Raw genomic sequence first — 15,067 nt, forward strand, 5'->3', positions numbered from 1 at the left:
TTAAAAAAAAAAATGGTGGTTAGGGCCTACTAACGGCTTCTGCCCCTCCCTGGTGTTGTCCTCAACTAAATAAAGCTGAGCTTCAACCTTCCGGCTCTCATTAAGTGGTTTTAAAAAAAAAATGGTGGTTAGGGCCTACTAACGGCTTCTGCCCCTCCCTGGTGTTGTCCTCAACTAAATAAAGCTGAGCTTCAACCTTCCGGCTCTCATTAAGTGGTTTTAAAAAAAAAAAAAATGGTGGTTAGGGCCTACTAACGGCTTCTGCCCCTCCCTGGTGTTGTCCTCAACTAAATAAAGCTGAGCTTCAACCTTCCGGCTCTCATTATGTGGTTTTAAAAAAAAAAATGGTGGTTAGGGCCTACTAACGGCTTCTGCCCCTCCCTGGTGTTGTCCTCAACTAAATAAAGCTGAGCTTCAACCTTCCGGCTCTCATTAAGTGGTTTTTAAAAAAAAATGGTGGTTAGGGCCTACTAACGGCTTCTGCCCCTCCCTGGTGTTGTCCTCAACTAAATAAAGCTGAGCTTCAACCTTCCGGCTCTCATTAAGTGGTTTTAAAAAAAAAAAAATTGGTGGTTAGGGCCTACTAACGGCTTCTGCCCCTCCCTGGTGTTGTCCTCAACTAAATAAAGCTGAGCTTCAACCTTCCGGCTCTCATTATGTGGTTTAAAAAAAAAAAATGGTGGTTAGGGCCTACTAACGGCTTCTGCCCCTCCCTGGTGTTGTCCTCAACTAAATAAAGCTGAGCTTCAACCTTCCGGCTCTCATTAAGTGGTTTTAAAAAAAAAATGGTGGTTAGGGCCTACTAACGGCTTCTGCCCCTCCCTGGTGTTGTCCTCAACTAAATAAAGCTGAGCTTCAACCTTCCGGCTCTCATTAAGTGGTTTTTAAAAAAAAATGGTGGTTAGGGCCTACTAACGGCTTCTGCCCCTCCCTGGTGTTGTCCTCAACTAAATAAAGCTGAGCTTCAACCTTCCGGCTCTCATTAAGTGGTTTTAAAAAAAAAAAAATTGGTGGTTAGGGCCTACTAACGGCTTCTGCCCCTCCCTGGTGTTGTCCTCAACTAAATAAAGCTGAGCTTCAACCTTCCGGCTCTCATTATGTGGTTTAAAAAAAAAAAATGGTGGTTAGGGCCTACTAACGGCTTCTGCCCCTCCCTGGTGTTGTCCTCAACTAAATAAAGCTGAGCTTCAACCTTCCGGCTCTCATTAAGTGGTTTTAAAAAAAAAATGGTGGTTAGGGCCTACTAACGGCTTCTGCCCCTCCCTGGTGTTGTCCTCAACTAAATAAAGCTGAGCTTCAACCTTCCGGCTCTCATTATGTGGTTTAAAAAAAAAAAATGGTGGTTAGGGCCTACTAACGGCTTCTGCCCCTCCCTGGTGTTGCCCTCAACTAAATAAAGCTGAGCTTCAACCTTCTGCTCCAAATTACCATTTTAAAAAATGCAATAGGCTTTTCCGGCCTACTAAAGGTGTCTGCCCCTCCCTGGTGTTGTCCTCAACTGAACAAAGCTGAGCTTCCACATTCTGGCTTTCGCCCTATACTATCAGATATTAAACTGCATTTGGCCTACTAGTGTGGTTAGGCCCTTGAAACAGTGTCTGCTGCTCTTGGGTTTGCTACTCCACTGAACAAAGCAATGCCGCCTGTTTAGTCCTGTTACCAATTTTGAACTGCATGTAGCCTACTTTATTCTTTGGCCCTATATCTGTTTCCTCCTCATCCTGCCCATTGCCCAGCCACTGCTAAATGAGTCTGCTGGTACATTGACCTAGACCACTACATTCCCCTTGTACTCTACACAGCCAGAATCTGTCCCTGCTGAAAGTAAGGTTCCCCTTCCCGCATGTTATACCACCTTACACAGGGACAAAGAGGAAGGTGCAGATGAAAGTGCAGGTTCCTTCATCAGGTGGGGGGGCATACTCGTTGGCGACGTCACTGGCACAGGGCCCCTCAGAGTACGCAAAAGTGTCGCTGCTGGTGGGAGGCGCCCCCGCCATGCAAACACACCGCCGTACTTTGAGGGGCCCTGTGCCAGTGGCAATGCGAACGAGTGGGCCCCCCCTGCTTGCTCAGGATCACAGCACTTGCAACTTTTAAATACTTACCTTTCCCTGCAACACCGCCGTGACGTAGTCCGCATTTCCTGGGCCCACGAAAAACTTGAGCCAGCCCTACTCCCCCCACAACTTTCCCCCAATTCCCTATGCCCAACTATTATTATACAGTTAATTAAGATTGGCAAGCTTCAGAAACAAGAATGGATGTTTTTGGCATTAAAATGGGCACTGTAGGTGTTTTCCTGGCCTCCACTCACTGCCGACTATGCTTCCCCATTGACTTGCATTGGGTTTCGTGTTTCGGTCGATCCCCGACTTTTAGCGATAATCGGCCGACTGCACTCGACTCGACTCTGGACAAAATCGGGTTTCCCAAAACCCTACTCGATCTTAAAAAAATGAAAGTCGCTCAACCCTAGTGGTTATTATTACCCTTTGATTAACAACCTAATGTAATCGGCTAATATTTATAGGTGTATAGCCAATGTAAGATACGTATGCCACTGGAGCCAGCATCTTTCTGTAACACAATTAATCACTGACTCGTAGTGAACAGCACTGGCAGCATTTCTTTAAAGGAAAGCCATTAAACATGAACTATTGAATTATTGATTTTTTTATATAAAATGTATTTCTTAAAAATTGTTTGCAATATATTTTATTTCACATATCTCAAATGGTATTAGAAATCTCAAATTTCACACTGGCCACGGGGGGGGGGGGGGGGGGGGGGGGGGGGGATTGTGCTATTTTACACTTTAACTTCAGGAAACAACACATGTACATGGCCATAAAAATCAGATTGTGATCCTATCTTTTGTCATTGCAAAAGGTAATCGAGAAGGGTTTGAGGGTCTGCAGTGACATCACCTATTGCGATTGATAGGTAATGCCTCTATACATAATGGATCCGATCATCCTGCGTAAAGTCTAAAAAAAAGTCAATGTGAAAATTGCAAGATTACCATTTCATTTTTTTAATAAAGATTGAGATGTGAAAAAAAAAAAAAATCTCATTCAAAATAAAAAATAAAAAAAATACATGTAACACAAAACTTGAAGTAAAGAAGGTCATTTTCTGATGATAGGTTCCCTTTAAGTGGGGAAAACATTCCGAAATTTGTAAAAAATAAATAATTAATTGCTTGGGGCAACATTTTGTGAGACACGTATCTTTTTTTATTTTTCCATTGATGGAACAGTATTAGGGCTTATATTTGTTTGGCGAGCTGGCTGTTTTTTATTAGTATTACCGTATATACTCGAGTATAAGCCGACTCGAGTATAAGCCAACCCCCCTAATTTTGCAACAAAAAAACTGGGAAAACTTATTGACTCGAGTATAAGCCTAGGGTGGAAAATGCAGCAGCTACCGGTATATGTCAAAAATAAAAATAGATACCAATAAAAGTAAAATTAATTGAGACATCAGTAGGTTAAGTATTTTTGAATATCCATATTGAATCAGGAGCCCCATATAATGCTCCATAAAGTTCTTTATGGCCCCATACATGCCCCATATAATGCTCCATGCAGTTATGGCCCCATAGATGCCCCATATAATGCTCCATGCAGTTATGGCCCCATATAATGCCCCATATAATGCTCCATGTAGTTATGGCCCCATATAATGCTCCATGCAGTTATGGCCCCATATAATGCTCCATAGAGTTATGGCCCCATAGATGCTCCATAGAGATATGGCCCCATAGATGCTCCATAGAGTTATGTCCCCATAGATGCCCCATATAATGCTCCATGTAGTTATGGCCCCATATAATGCTCCTTACAGTTATGACCCCATAGATGCCCGATATAATGCCCCATATAATGCTCCATGCAGTTATGGCCCCATATAATGCCCCATAGAATGCTCCATGCAGTTCTTTATGGCCCCATAGACGCTCCATATAGCATTGTGCCACATGTAATGCTGCTGCTGCTGCAATAAAAAAAAAAATCACATACTCCCCTCTCGTCGCTGCCCGCTGCTCCTCAGCATCCCGTCTCTCCGCACTGACTGTTCAGGCAGAGTGCGGTGCGCACACTAATACGTCATCGAGCCCTCTCACCTGCACAGTCACAGCAAGAGGACGGGAAGACAGAGCGGCGCCCGGCGAATGGAACACGGACAGGTGAATATGAAATACTCACCTGGTCCCGGCGCTAGTGATGCTATCCCTGCCTGTCCCATGGTACCGCAGCTTCTTCCTGTAATGAGCGGTCACTGGTACCGCTCATTACAGTAATGAATATGCGGCTCCGCCCCTATGGGAGTGAAGTCCATATTCATTACTTTAGTGAGCGGTACCACGTGACCGCTGAATAGAGGAAGAGCTGCAGCGAGGAAGACCATGGGACAGGCTGGGACAGCGTTAGGAGCGCCAGGGGCAGGTGAGTATGCGACAGTCCTCTCTCCCCCTCACCCGCCGCCGAACATGACTCGAGTATAAGCCGAGAGGGGCACTTTCAGCCCAAAAATTTGGGCTGAAAATCTCGGCTTATACTACAGTATATACGGTATTATGGAGTAAATTTATTTTTTTTTAATACAAATTTCATGTAAAACTAAAAAATAATGCCAAAATACAATTAAACAAAATGGAATTATAATGTATAAAATTCCCAAAAAGAGGAGATACAAAACAGCCTAAATATCAAAATGACATAATTGATCAATATTTTCTGCATTAGTTAAGGAAATTCTAAATGAATAATACACCGACAACACCTTGATGTAGATTCCACAAAGTTCGGCGGGATGCAGAGAACACCACAAAACCATTTAAGCATCTGCAAGTATTGGGTTGAGAATGGTGTAATGAAGTACAAGGACTACTGACCGTTATGTAGCACCTGAGCCCCTTATTTCTATAGATTGGTGCGGGTCCTCACAATTGGAATAACAGCTAGGGTAAAAATAGCAAACCCTAGCAATATGCCATGTGTGCACGCGGTTTTAATTGAAAGATTGGACTAGGCGACTGCCAAACATCTCTAGTGGCAGATTACATCCCTCAGGAATAAAATGATTAGGCATGTTGAAATCAAACCTGATCCTTCTTTCATTGGGGGAGAGTATTAACCTATAATGTGAAGATGAAATGGATTCTGAAGCTTTCCTCACATCTGAACAGAAAGATCAGTTTGCAGCCTTCACTGCAGATTTGACTAACAATACCAGACAGAACACTTCTGTGTAACAGAAACTCAATGGACCCATTTACAGTCAAGGGGGCCTGTTGGCTGTCACTAATGCCCGTCATGTGAAGAATCAGACAATTCTGTAGTTTTTGTTTTTCTGCTCATATAATGGAATTAAAAACACTGATGTTAAAAGAGCCTAATTGGTATGGCCACCTACAGGATAGGGTGAAAATCTATAACGGCCTGCAATAGGATAGATTTAAAGGAAATGTTGTACATGCAGTCTGAGCTATGGGAAAGATGGCACAGAGAAGGTGAGGAGAAGCGGAGCAGAATGATATATAGGTTGGTTGAAAAAGTTTCAAAACAAATTTTAATTTATTCATTGAAATCCCTGGAGATTGTATACATATGAATCCAATGGCGGCCATACTAATTAGTGATTGACAGCTAGCTCTACATGCAGTCATATAGGGAAGACTGTCAATCACTGAATAGTATAAAAAAAATAAATCAACTTACATTGAAAAAGTGAAAAACAGCCCTCTTGAAAGTGCTCAATTGGAAAGAGAGTGCCGTTTTTTTCACTTTTCGGATGACATTTTGCATATGAGCATCTCTCCTACAACACTTAAGTTCTGACCTTCTCCTTTTATACCAAATTACATTGAAACTTTTCCAACAAAACTGCATATTAACCTGGTCACCTCCTCCTGCTCTATAGCATCCTGCCTGTCGATTTTTAACCAGACAGGTTCCCTTTAACATCATTCCCTTGTATGTTAGCAAACAGCCATCAAAAATTAAAAGTGTAAGCTCAGAAACTAGTGTGAAGTTTAGCGATATTAGTTTCCCTTGTGAAAACCAACATCGCCCAGGATTGCTACCATATCCTGATAGATTTCTCGTTCTCATTTTAAGCTCTTGCAGACTACAACATTACATAGAAATAAATTACCACTAAGATTCACCTTGATGAGTTTTCTCCAGCAGGCCAAGGGCAACACAAGCATCAAGAAGCCTTTCAGTTCCTTGTACGGAAGCATTAATCTTATCCGCAATTTCCATGGCCTTCAGTGCACCTTTATCTTTCAACTTATCAAAGACCTTCAGCTTAGACGCAGCAAACAATGTCTGTAAACAGAAGACAAGTAGTGGAAATCAGAGCGCTCGCCATTTATCTCCGCTCCGCACCGGCACAAGGTTTAGGTTGACGATTAGGTGTTAAAAATACAATTTTTTGCTACAAGATATAATACAAAGTAAAATGTAACAATTCTGACAAAAATATACTCAATGAATTAGACCCTTGTACACTGTACGGACCTTTAGAGCAGGAGTTACATAGATTTTCACACTTTGGGTCATCACAGGAGCTAAAATATGGGTAACCACATCTACATTTTACAGAATAAATTCCTTTAACAATGAATTTACATGACTTTACAGATTATTAACTGGTCAAAAAAAGCATAGAAAAAAAAAATCTGCTAGTATAATAATTGGTGCTCTATAAATCGGGCTCTTGGTCTTGTACTGGACTATAATCATTGATTCTGGACTAAAGACACCTTACAGTAGGTTATACCGCCTAGTAATTTGGGGGAACCAAAAGAAACATTTAACCACTCTCTCGCTGAGTAGACGATGAAGCAACAGATGGCCAAGGAGCTGGGTAAATTCTGGCAGCAGTTTACCGTGATAGAAAATCTGCGTAAGTTTTCATCCATCTCTAATCCCATTCCACAGAGACATCAGATTGGACACAATTTTTATCTACTCTTGCCACCAGAATTATGTACAAAATAAATAAAACAAACCACAGTTAAAAATACATATATGTTTTACTATCTGCTTATAGTCATAAAATAAAAAAAGCTAAAACCCCTTTAAATGTGTCTTCATGCACACGGACATGTCCTAATGGTCTCCATACTACAAGAAGACTATATAACAAATAGGCCCCTCCTCTTTCTTTAGCATCTCGCATATTATTGGATGCAACTGGTCACATGACACATACAACTGTGGGAGTGGCCAGATTCCAAACTTCCTTTCTAAGCACATTAAAATATACAAAGTGATATATTTGTATACTTCGTGAATTCCACGGATCTTCTCAGTTACAATATATGTAATTCAAATTTTATTTTTCACATTTTAATTATTATTTTTTTTAACCTTATTTTTTCCATCTCCTTGGTGGACTTGAACCTGCAAACGTCTGCTATACGCTGCAAAAAATTTGTCTTGGTCTGGCAATTGTGTTATTTAAATACTGCTGTCAGTGATTGACAGAGGCATTTAAATGGTTAAACAACAGCAATCAGAGAGCGCTGTGGCTGCTGCTGTTACAGAAAGATCTTGGCTGTGTTTCACAGCCAGCATCTGCAGGGAATGATGTAGGCTCAGCTCTTGAGGTCAACATGCAAGGTCTTAATATACAATGTACCGCTATGTCAATCAAAGCCATAAATAAAGGATCGTTAATCTGAGTCTTTCTTAGTGCCAATAAACTAACTCCCAGCCTAGAAGAATTCTATTACCTTGGATGCTTTGAAGCCATCGAGAAGGTCAGTAAGTTTTGACAGTTTCTGGGCACAGTGTTTAGGTCTTTCTTCAGTCCCATTGTGAAGGCCCGGAGCACAAGACACTGGGGATCCCGGACTGTCAGCTTTACACACCCGGTCTTGTCCTCCTTTCTTCGTTTCGCAGGTCTTGTTGGCAAAGGTGCAATCTTTCTCAACATCACTGAGGTTCTCAAAACTCTCAACATAAGGAATAGAGTCATGCTTCACTCTGTGTATGGTATGACTGGGTGGCGGGTAATAGAGCTCAGACAATTTTTTGCAAAAGTGATTTAAGGGAAATCCAACTACATTTAGGAAGTCCCCATGGACGCTTTCTACTAGCATTCCTCCAAGAGACTGGATGCCGTAGCCACCAGCTTTGTCCCTGCATTAGGAAAAGTACAGTTTAGTAACGTTTCTGCTCATATATTGAAGCTGTTGAGCATTTTCATATATATTTTGCAATTAACCCCCCCCAATCTAAAAACAAAGACCATTATTTTAGTTGCATAAAAAAAAAAAAAAAAAAAAATCGGTTTCGCTCTGATCCAGAATCAATTTGGAGAATATAACTTCCTTGTCTATAGCCCCACTTGCCAGCAAACATTCAAGCTTAAAGAGAATCTGTCAGCAGGTTTTTGCTACTTCATCTCACAGCAGCGTAATGTAGGCAAAGAGAAGCTGAATCCAACAATGTATCACTTAGTTTACTGGGTTCACAATTTCTGACACAATCAGAGCTTCTAGATTTAGAATGAAGCAGAGCTGAGAAAGCTAACCCCGCCCACACCAGGCTCTCCATGTACCAAGTCCATAGACCATGAGGTGCTTATCACAGAAAGGGGCGTTGCCGGACCAATGTAGCCAAGAAATGCTAATCCCTTAGTGATAAATCCTTCACAGTTAGTACACAACAGCAGGCACTTACCTGAATTCTGTGTACCAGCCTCTATCTCCCGCTGTCTTTAGATAACACAGGTCAACAAAAAAAAAATTTTTTTCTGGTGTCCAAAATATTTTAATGAATTTGGGGTATTTTTGGGGTGCTGATTCTGAATATGCTATCAGTTTTGCCAGATTGGATCAAGTTTTTGACATTTTTGGTATCTTATTTATAGCACTTGTTGGTAAATGCGACGCATCATCTCATTAATTTCTTTGGATTAGTACTTGAACTGAGCAGTTCTCAATATAGTTTTGTGTTAATTAGTATTCTAAAAGTTTGTTCATAGCTTGATTTTTGCACTAACTTTATGTTGTTGTCTGTTTTCCAGTGAAAAGCATGAACTCATCAAGAAGAAGTTGTCTTAACGATCCAGACTCATTCTGTTACATTTGTGGTGAATACACACTGCCAAAACATAGAAGAAACATAACAGACTTCGTAAAAAAAGTGTATTTTGCCTATTTTGGGGTTATTCTTGGGGACCAAGACAAGTTTTGGGCACCACACATAGTGTGCAAAGCATGTATCGAATTATTACGAAAATGGAGCAAAGGACAAAGAAAAAGCTTCAAATTTGGTGTTCCAATGGTGTGGAGAGAGCCAAAAAATCATCATGATGACTGTTATTTCTGTGCAGTGCAAGTGCAAGGATTCAATAAGCATAAGAAACGAAAATGGGAGTAACATGGAATCTGCAAGAAGGCCTGTCCCTCATTGTGAAGATGTGCCTGTACCTGTGTTTACCATAAATAACAGTCATCATGATGATTTTTTGGCTCTCTCCACACCATTGGAACACCAAATTTGAAGCTTTTTCTTTGTCCTTTGCTCCATTTTCGTAATAATTCGATACATGCTTTGCACACTATGTGTGGTGCCCAAAACTTGTCTTGGTCCCCAAGCATAACCCCAAAATAGGCAAAATACACTTTTTTTACGAAGTCTGTTATGTTTCTTCTATCTTTTGGCAGTGTGTATTCACCACAAATGTAACAGAATGAGTCTGGATCGTTAAGACAACTTCTTCTTGATGAGTTCATGCTTTTCACTGGAAAACAGACAACAACATAAAGTTAGTGCAAAAATCAAGCTATGAACAAACTTTTAGAACACTGATTAACACAAAACTATATTGAGAACTGCTCAGTTCAAGTACTAATCCAAAGAAATTAATGAGATGATGCGTCGCATTTACCAACAAGTGCTATAAATAAGATACCAAAAATCTCAAAAACTTGAGCCAATCTGGCAAAACTGATGACATATTCAGAATCAGCACCCCAAAAATACCCTAAATTCGATGAAATATCTTTGGCACCAAAAATGCTGTTGACCAGTGTATAGCAAAAAACCTGCTGACAGATTCCCTTTGAAGGGGATTTAAAACTTAGGATACATGGGGCATGGTGAACCTTCTGTACACCTTTGGCCATAACATTTTTCTAATATTAACACTCATAATCCCCAACAATCAAGTGGACAATTTGGTATTCAGCAGCTGGCAATTCAGCATTTTTCAACAAAAATAAGTATGAGATAGAAAGGGGTTGACCAGCAGCTGAAGAAATAATAACTGCATATTTAACCCCTTTCTGCCATCAGAATAGTACGTCCGATGGCAGAACCCCCGCTTTGATGTGGGCTCCGGCGGTGAGCCGCATCAAAGCCGGGACATGTCAGCTGTTTTGAACAGCTGACATGTGCCCGCAAGATATCAGGAAAAGATCGGTCCCAGGAGCGCTGAATGAGACTCAAACAACATGTATAGTTTAACCACAGACTCCCACCTGAAGAAGACGGTGTTCCCCGTTGAAACGCGTTGTGGTTAAACTATACATGTTGTTTGAGTCTCATTCAGCGCTCCTGGGACCGATCTTTTCCTGATAACTGCTCCTGTCCTCCCTTGGAGGTATTCGGCTGGAGCTGCAGTGGTGCTTGACAACCCACCTTCTCTTTCCCTTCCTGGGCTGTTTTCTCAGCGCTCCCTTGTGACCACCTTCACTGACCCTGATGTGCCCGCAAGAGGCGCGGGCGGAATCGCGATCTGCCCGCACCTATTAACTAGTTAAATGCCTCTGTCAAACTCTGACAGCAGCATTTAACAAGCGCTTCCGGCCATCCGCCCGGAAATGCGTGCATTGCTGACCCCCATCACATGATCGGGGGTTAGCGGTGTGTCGGCATAACAATCAGAGGTCTCTTGCAGACCTCTATGGCTGTTGATGCCAGATTGCTGTGAGCGCCACCCTGTGGTCAGCGCTCATAGTAATGCTGTAATTCAGCTACATAGGGGCGATCTAAGCATCGCCTCTATGCAGCAGAGCCAATCAGGCTATGCCAGCTGCTAGCCTCCCATGGAGGCTATTGAAGCATGGCAAAAGTAAAAAAATAAAAAAAAGTTTTTAAAAACATGAAAAATATAAAAGTTCAAATCACCCCCTTTCGCCCCATTCAAAATAAAACAATAAAAAAAAAAAAATCAAACATGCACATATTTGGTATCACCGAGTTGAGAATCACCCAACCTATGAATAATAATAATAAAAAAAAATAACCTGATCGCTAAACGGTGTAGCGAGAAAAAAAATTCAAAATGCCAGAATTACATTTTTTTGGTTGCCGCAACATTGCATTAAAATGCAATAACGGACGATCAAAAGAACGTATCTGCACCGAAACTGAATCATTAAAAACATCAGCTCGGCGTGCAAAAAATAAGCCCTCATCCAACCCGAGATCACGAAAAATGGAGACGCTATGGGTATTGGAAAATTGTGCAATTTTTTTTTTTTTTTAGCAAAGTTTGGAATTTCTTTTCACCACTTAGATAAAAATAAACCTAGATATGTTTGGTGTCTATGAACTCGTAATGACCTGGAGAATCATAGTGGCAGGTCAGTTTTAGCATTTAGTGATCCTAGAAAAAAAAGCCAAACAAGTGTGGGATTGCACTTTTTTTTGCAATTTCACCACCCTTTTAATTTTTTCCCGTTTTCTAGTACACGACATGCTAAAACCAATGGTGTCGTTCAAAAGTACAACTCGTCCCGCAAAAAATAAGCCCTCACATGGCCATATTGACGGAAAAATAAAAAAAAGTTATGGCTCTGGGAAGGAGGGGAGCAAAAAACGAAAAGGCAAAACCGAAAAAAGCAAAACCTAAAATTATGGCCTTGTTAAAAGGAGGCGAGTACAGGTTTTTTTTTAATTTTCTCGGGGCCAAACATTTAGTTCACAAAGGGATTGTCCTAGTAGTGGACAACCCGGTCTTGAACTAAATGTTTGGCCCCGATAAAATAAAAAAAACCTATACTCACCTATACTCGCTCTTTTGCGGTGTTGTGACACCTGGTGCCCGGCGTCCAATCAGCACTGACGTCACTGTCCCTGTTTGTACGTGAGCATTTACTCCCTACTGCTCATGGGAAATAGACTAGTAGAACCACCAGAACATTGTCGCAGGAGCGATGAAGTAGGTATTTCCCCCCCGCCTCTTCTAACATTTTCTACAACTTGTATAATTTATTCAACTGTGGGATTAAGGCTGGGGCTACATGACGACATTTGCTGCAACACCTGTTGTGCGACCAACGTTCGGTGCCGCTGCTACAGTGCAGTGCAATACAAGTGAATGAGACAGCATTGCGATTCCGAGGGTCTTGAGACAAGCAAGTCCTGAGAAGTCCAACCTTGTCGCAGGCTTAGTTCACATGTATTATACGGCAAAGTACAAGGGGCATCGGGTGAACTTTGGTCATTTTATAGCTGCCACTGTGTAGCTCCAGCCCTATATACAGTTTGTATCACCACTAAACACATACTGTACATTTGCTGTTCATGATCACATTCTGCATCTTCTCTACTGCAAAGTGAGACTTACATTGGTTCTCCACTGTCAATATATTCCCAGAGGAGCTGCTCTGACAGGGCTGCAAACTTAACTTTGGTTTCTTCATAAAAATCAATAATATCAGTTTCCAAAAGGTTGTCTGAAACAAAGAGGAGATCATCATGTCCAAGCAATACAAAACTCCTCTATAAACACTGATATAACATGACTTTATTGGGTGTCTGCACATCTATCATAATTATTCTCATCTTAGTAAATTATCATTTATCCACATACTCTGAACAAAAATATAAACACAACATTTTTGTTTTTGCTGCCATTTTTCATGAGCTGAACTCAAAGATCTAAGACTTGTTCTATGTACACAAGAGGCCTATGTCTCTCAAATGTTCACAAATTTGTATAAATCTGTGTTAGTGAGCCCTTCTTCGCAAGATAATCCATCCACCTCACAGGTGTGATATATCAAGACAATGATTGGACAGCAAAATTACTGCACAGGTGTGCCTTGGGCAGTAGTGATGAGCGATGGAGCTCGGACAAGGTGTTCTCTGAGAATGCTTGTGTGCTAACCGAGTGTATTTGGCGTGCTTGAAAAATATGCTTGAGTCACCGCGCCTGAATGTCTCGCAGCTATTAGACATCCTAGTTTTTGCCTGGCCGGAAATACCCACCGGATCGGTCACCCATTGAGCATGATGGGATACTTTGGATCAGTATACACAACAGGGTGTTCAAGTTCCTGCAAATATCCACCAACTTTGCACAGCTGTTGAAGAGGAGTGGACCAATATTACATAAGCCACAGTCAACAGCCTGATCATCTCTATGCGAAGGAGAGGTGTTGCACTGTGCAAGGCATATGGTGCCAACACCAAATACTGACTGGTTTTCTTTCCGAATGCTGTAAAACTGCACATTTTAGAGTGGCCTTTTATTGGGGCCAGCCTAAGGCACATGTGTGCAATAATCAATCTCGGCAAAGGAGAAAGGCTCACTAACACAGATTTAGACAACATTTGTGAACAATATTTGAGCGAAAAAGGCCTCTCGTGTACATAGAAAAAGTCTTAGATCTTGGAATTCAGCTCACGAAAAATGGGAGCAAAAACAAAAAATGTTGAGTTTATATTTTTGTTCAACATAGATGGGTGGAAGTTTGCTGATCGCTATGGTTTCAACTGCTTTAACCCACACAGATTACGTCATGACAATGTTGACCCTCTGTAGTGTGAATATAAAAATGGCTATTTGGAGTCCACATTGAAATATACAGAATGCATTCAGACCATTACAAAGCAGCATTTCTGGTCATACATTTACAGACAAACAGACAATGCTCATCGTGACACAATCTTGAGAACTGTTTACTCATAGTCTGAAGCCCTTTCACCTCACAAACAGTTCTATGCTTCTGTTTGTTATTGTAAAACATGAAGGTTTATTTAACCTCTGTCTGTGGTGGAGTTATCTAATCCTTGTGCCTTTTAAGGGTATGTGCGCACGTTGCGTCCTGGTGTGCAGATTTTTCCGCACTGATTTTGATAAATCCGCAGGGCAAAAACACTGCGTTTTTCCTGCGGATTTATCGCGGATTTACTGCGGTTTTTGTGCGGATTCTGCTGCGGTTTTACACCTGCGGTTTTTTAATATGGAGGTGTCAAACCACTGCGGATTCCGCACTAAGAATTTACATGCTGCGGAAAAAAAAACGCAGCGTTTCCGCGCGTTTTTTCCCGCAGCATGTGAACAGCGGTTTTTGTTTTCCATAGGTTAACATTGTACTGTACACCGCATGGAAAACTGCTGCGGATCCGCAGCGTCAAAAATGCTGCGGATCCGCAGCAAAAACCGCAATGTGTGCACATACCCTTATATTCTGATGGTTTATTGCCCATTGTCTGATGATTCCATGGTATCTCGGTTTCATCCTATCTTGAAAGTTGGCCACTTGAGGCTATGTGCACACGTCAGGATTTCTAGCAGAAATTTTCCTGACAAAAATCGGACATTTCTGCCAGAAATCCGCATGCATTTTTTTCCGCGTTCATTCATGCGTTTTTGACGCGTTTTTTTCCAAATGCATAGAATTGCGGAAAATCCGCAAAATTAATGAACATGCTGCTTTTTTTACCGCACCATGTGCACAAAACATGCAGAATGCATTCTAAATGATAGGATGCATAATGTATGCGTTTTTAATGAGTTTTTATAGCGTTTTTATCGCAAAAAAACGCGAAAGAACCTGAACGTGTGCACATACCCTGAAGGGCAGGGTGAAACCAGATTTACACATAGTGTAAATCACTATATAAGTCCAGAGAAACATGACTAAGATAGAAGTATAACCTGGGGTACCTGTACAAGTGTACAGTGTTGTAACACCTGCATAAGTGGGGACGCCAGGTTCTGGAGTCCTGGACGGGGTGTGAGTGCCCCGACTTCTCAAGGGGAATCAACCTTTGCCCTTGGTAAGCACTCTATTCCCCATGTT

At 41.4% G+C, this 15,067-nt stretch overlaps 1 protein-coding gene across 2 annotated transcripts in view; it reads right to left on the reverse strand.

The window, feature by feature from the left end:
- Positions 1 to 15,067, reverse strand: part of ASMTL (acetylserotonin O-methyltransferase like) — a 114,271-nt gene that overhangs the window by 33,913 nt on the left and 65,291 nt on the right. For both annotated transcript variants that reach the window (XM_077294677.1, XM_077294678.1), the window contains exons 7-9: positions 12,604 to 12,712; positions 7,754 to 8,162; positions 6,179 to 6,341 (exon numbers count right to left, since the gene is read on the reverse strand). In XM_077294677.1, coding sequence (XP_077150792.1) covers positions 6,179 to 6,341; positions 7,754 to 8,162; positions 12,604 to 12,712 — 681 coding nt within the window. The remainder of the gene's footprint in view (positions 1 to 6,178; positions 6,342 to 7,753; positions 8,163 to 12,603; positions 12,713 to 15,067) is intronic.

Source organism: Ranitomeya variabilis, chromosome 3, assembly GCF_051348905.1.
Source record: "Ranitomeya variabilis isolate aRanVar5 chromosome 3, aRanVar5.hap1, whole genome shotgun sequence".
Taxonomy (NCBI): Eukaryota; Metazoa; Chordata; class Amphibia; order Anura; family Dendrobatidae; genus Ranitomeya; species Ranitomeya variabilis.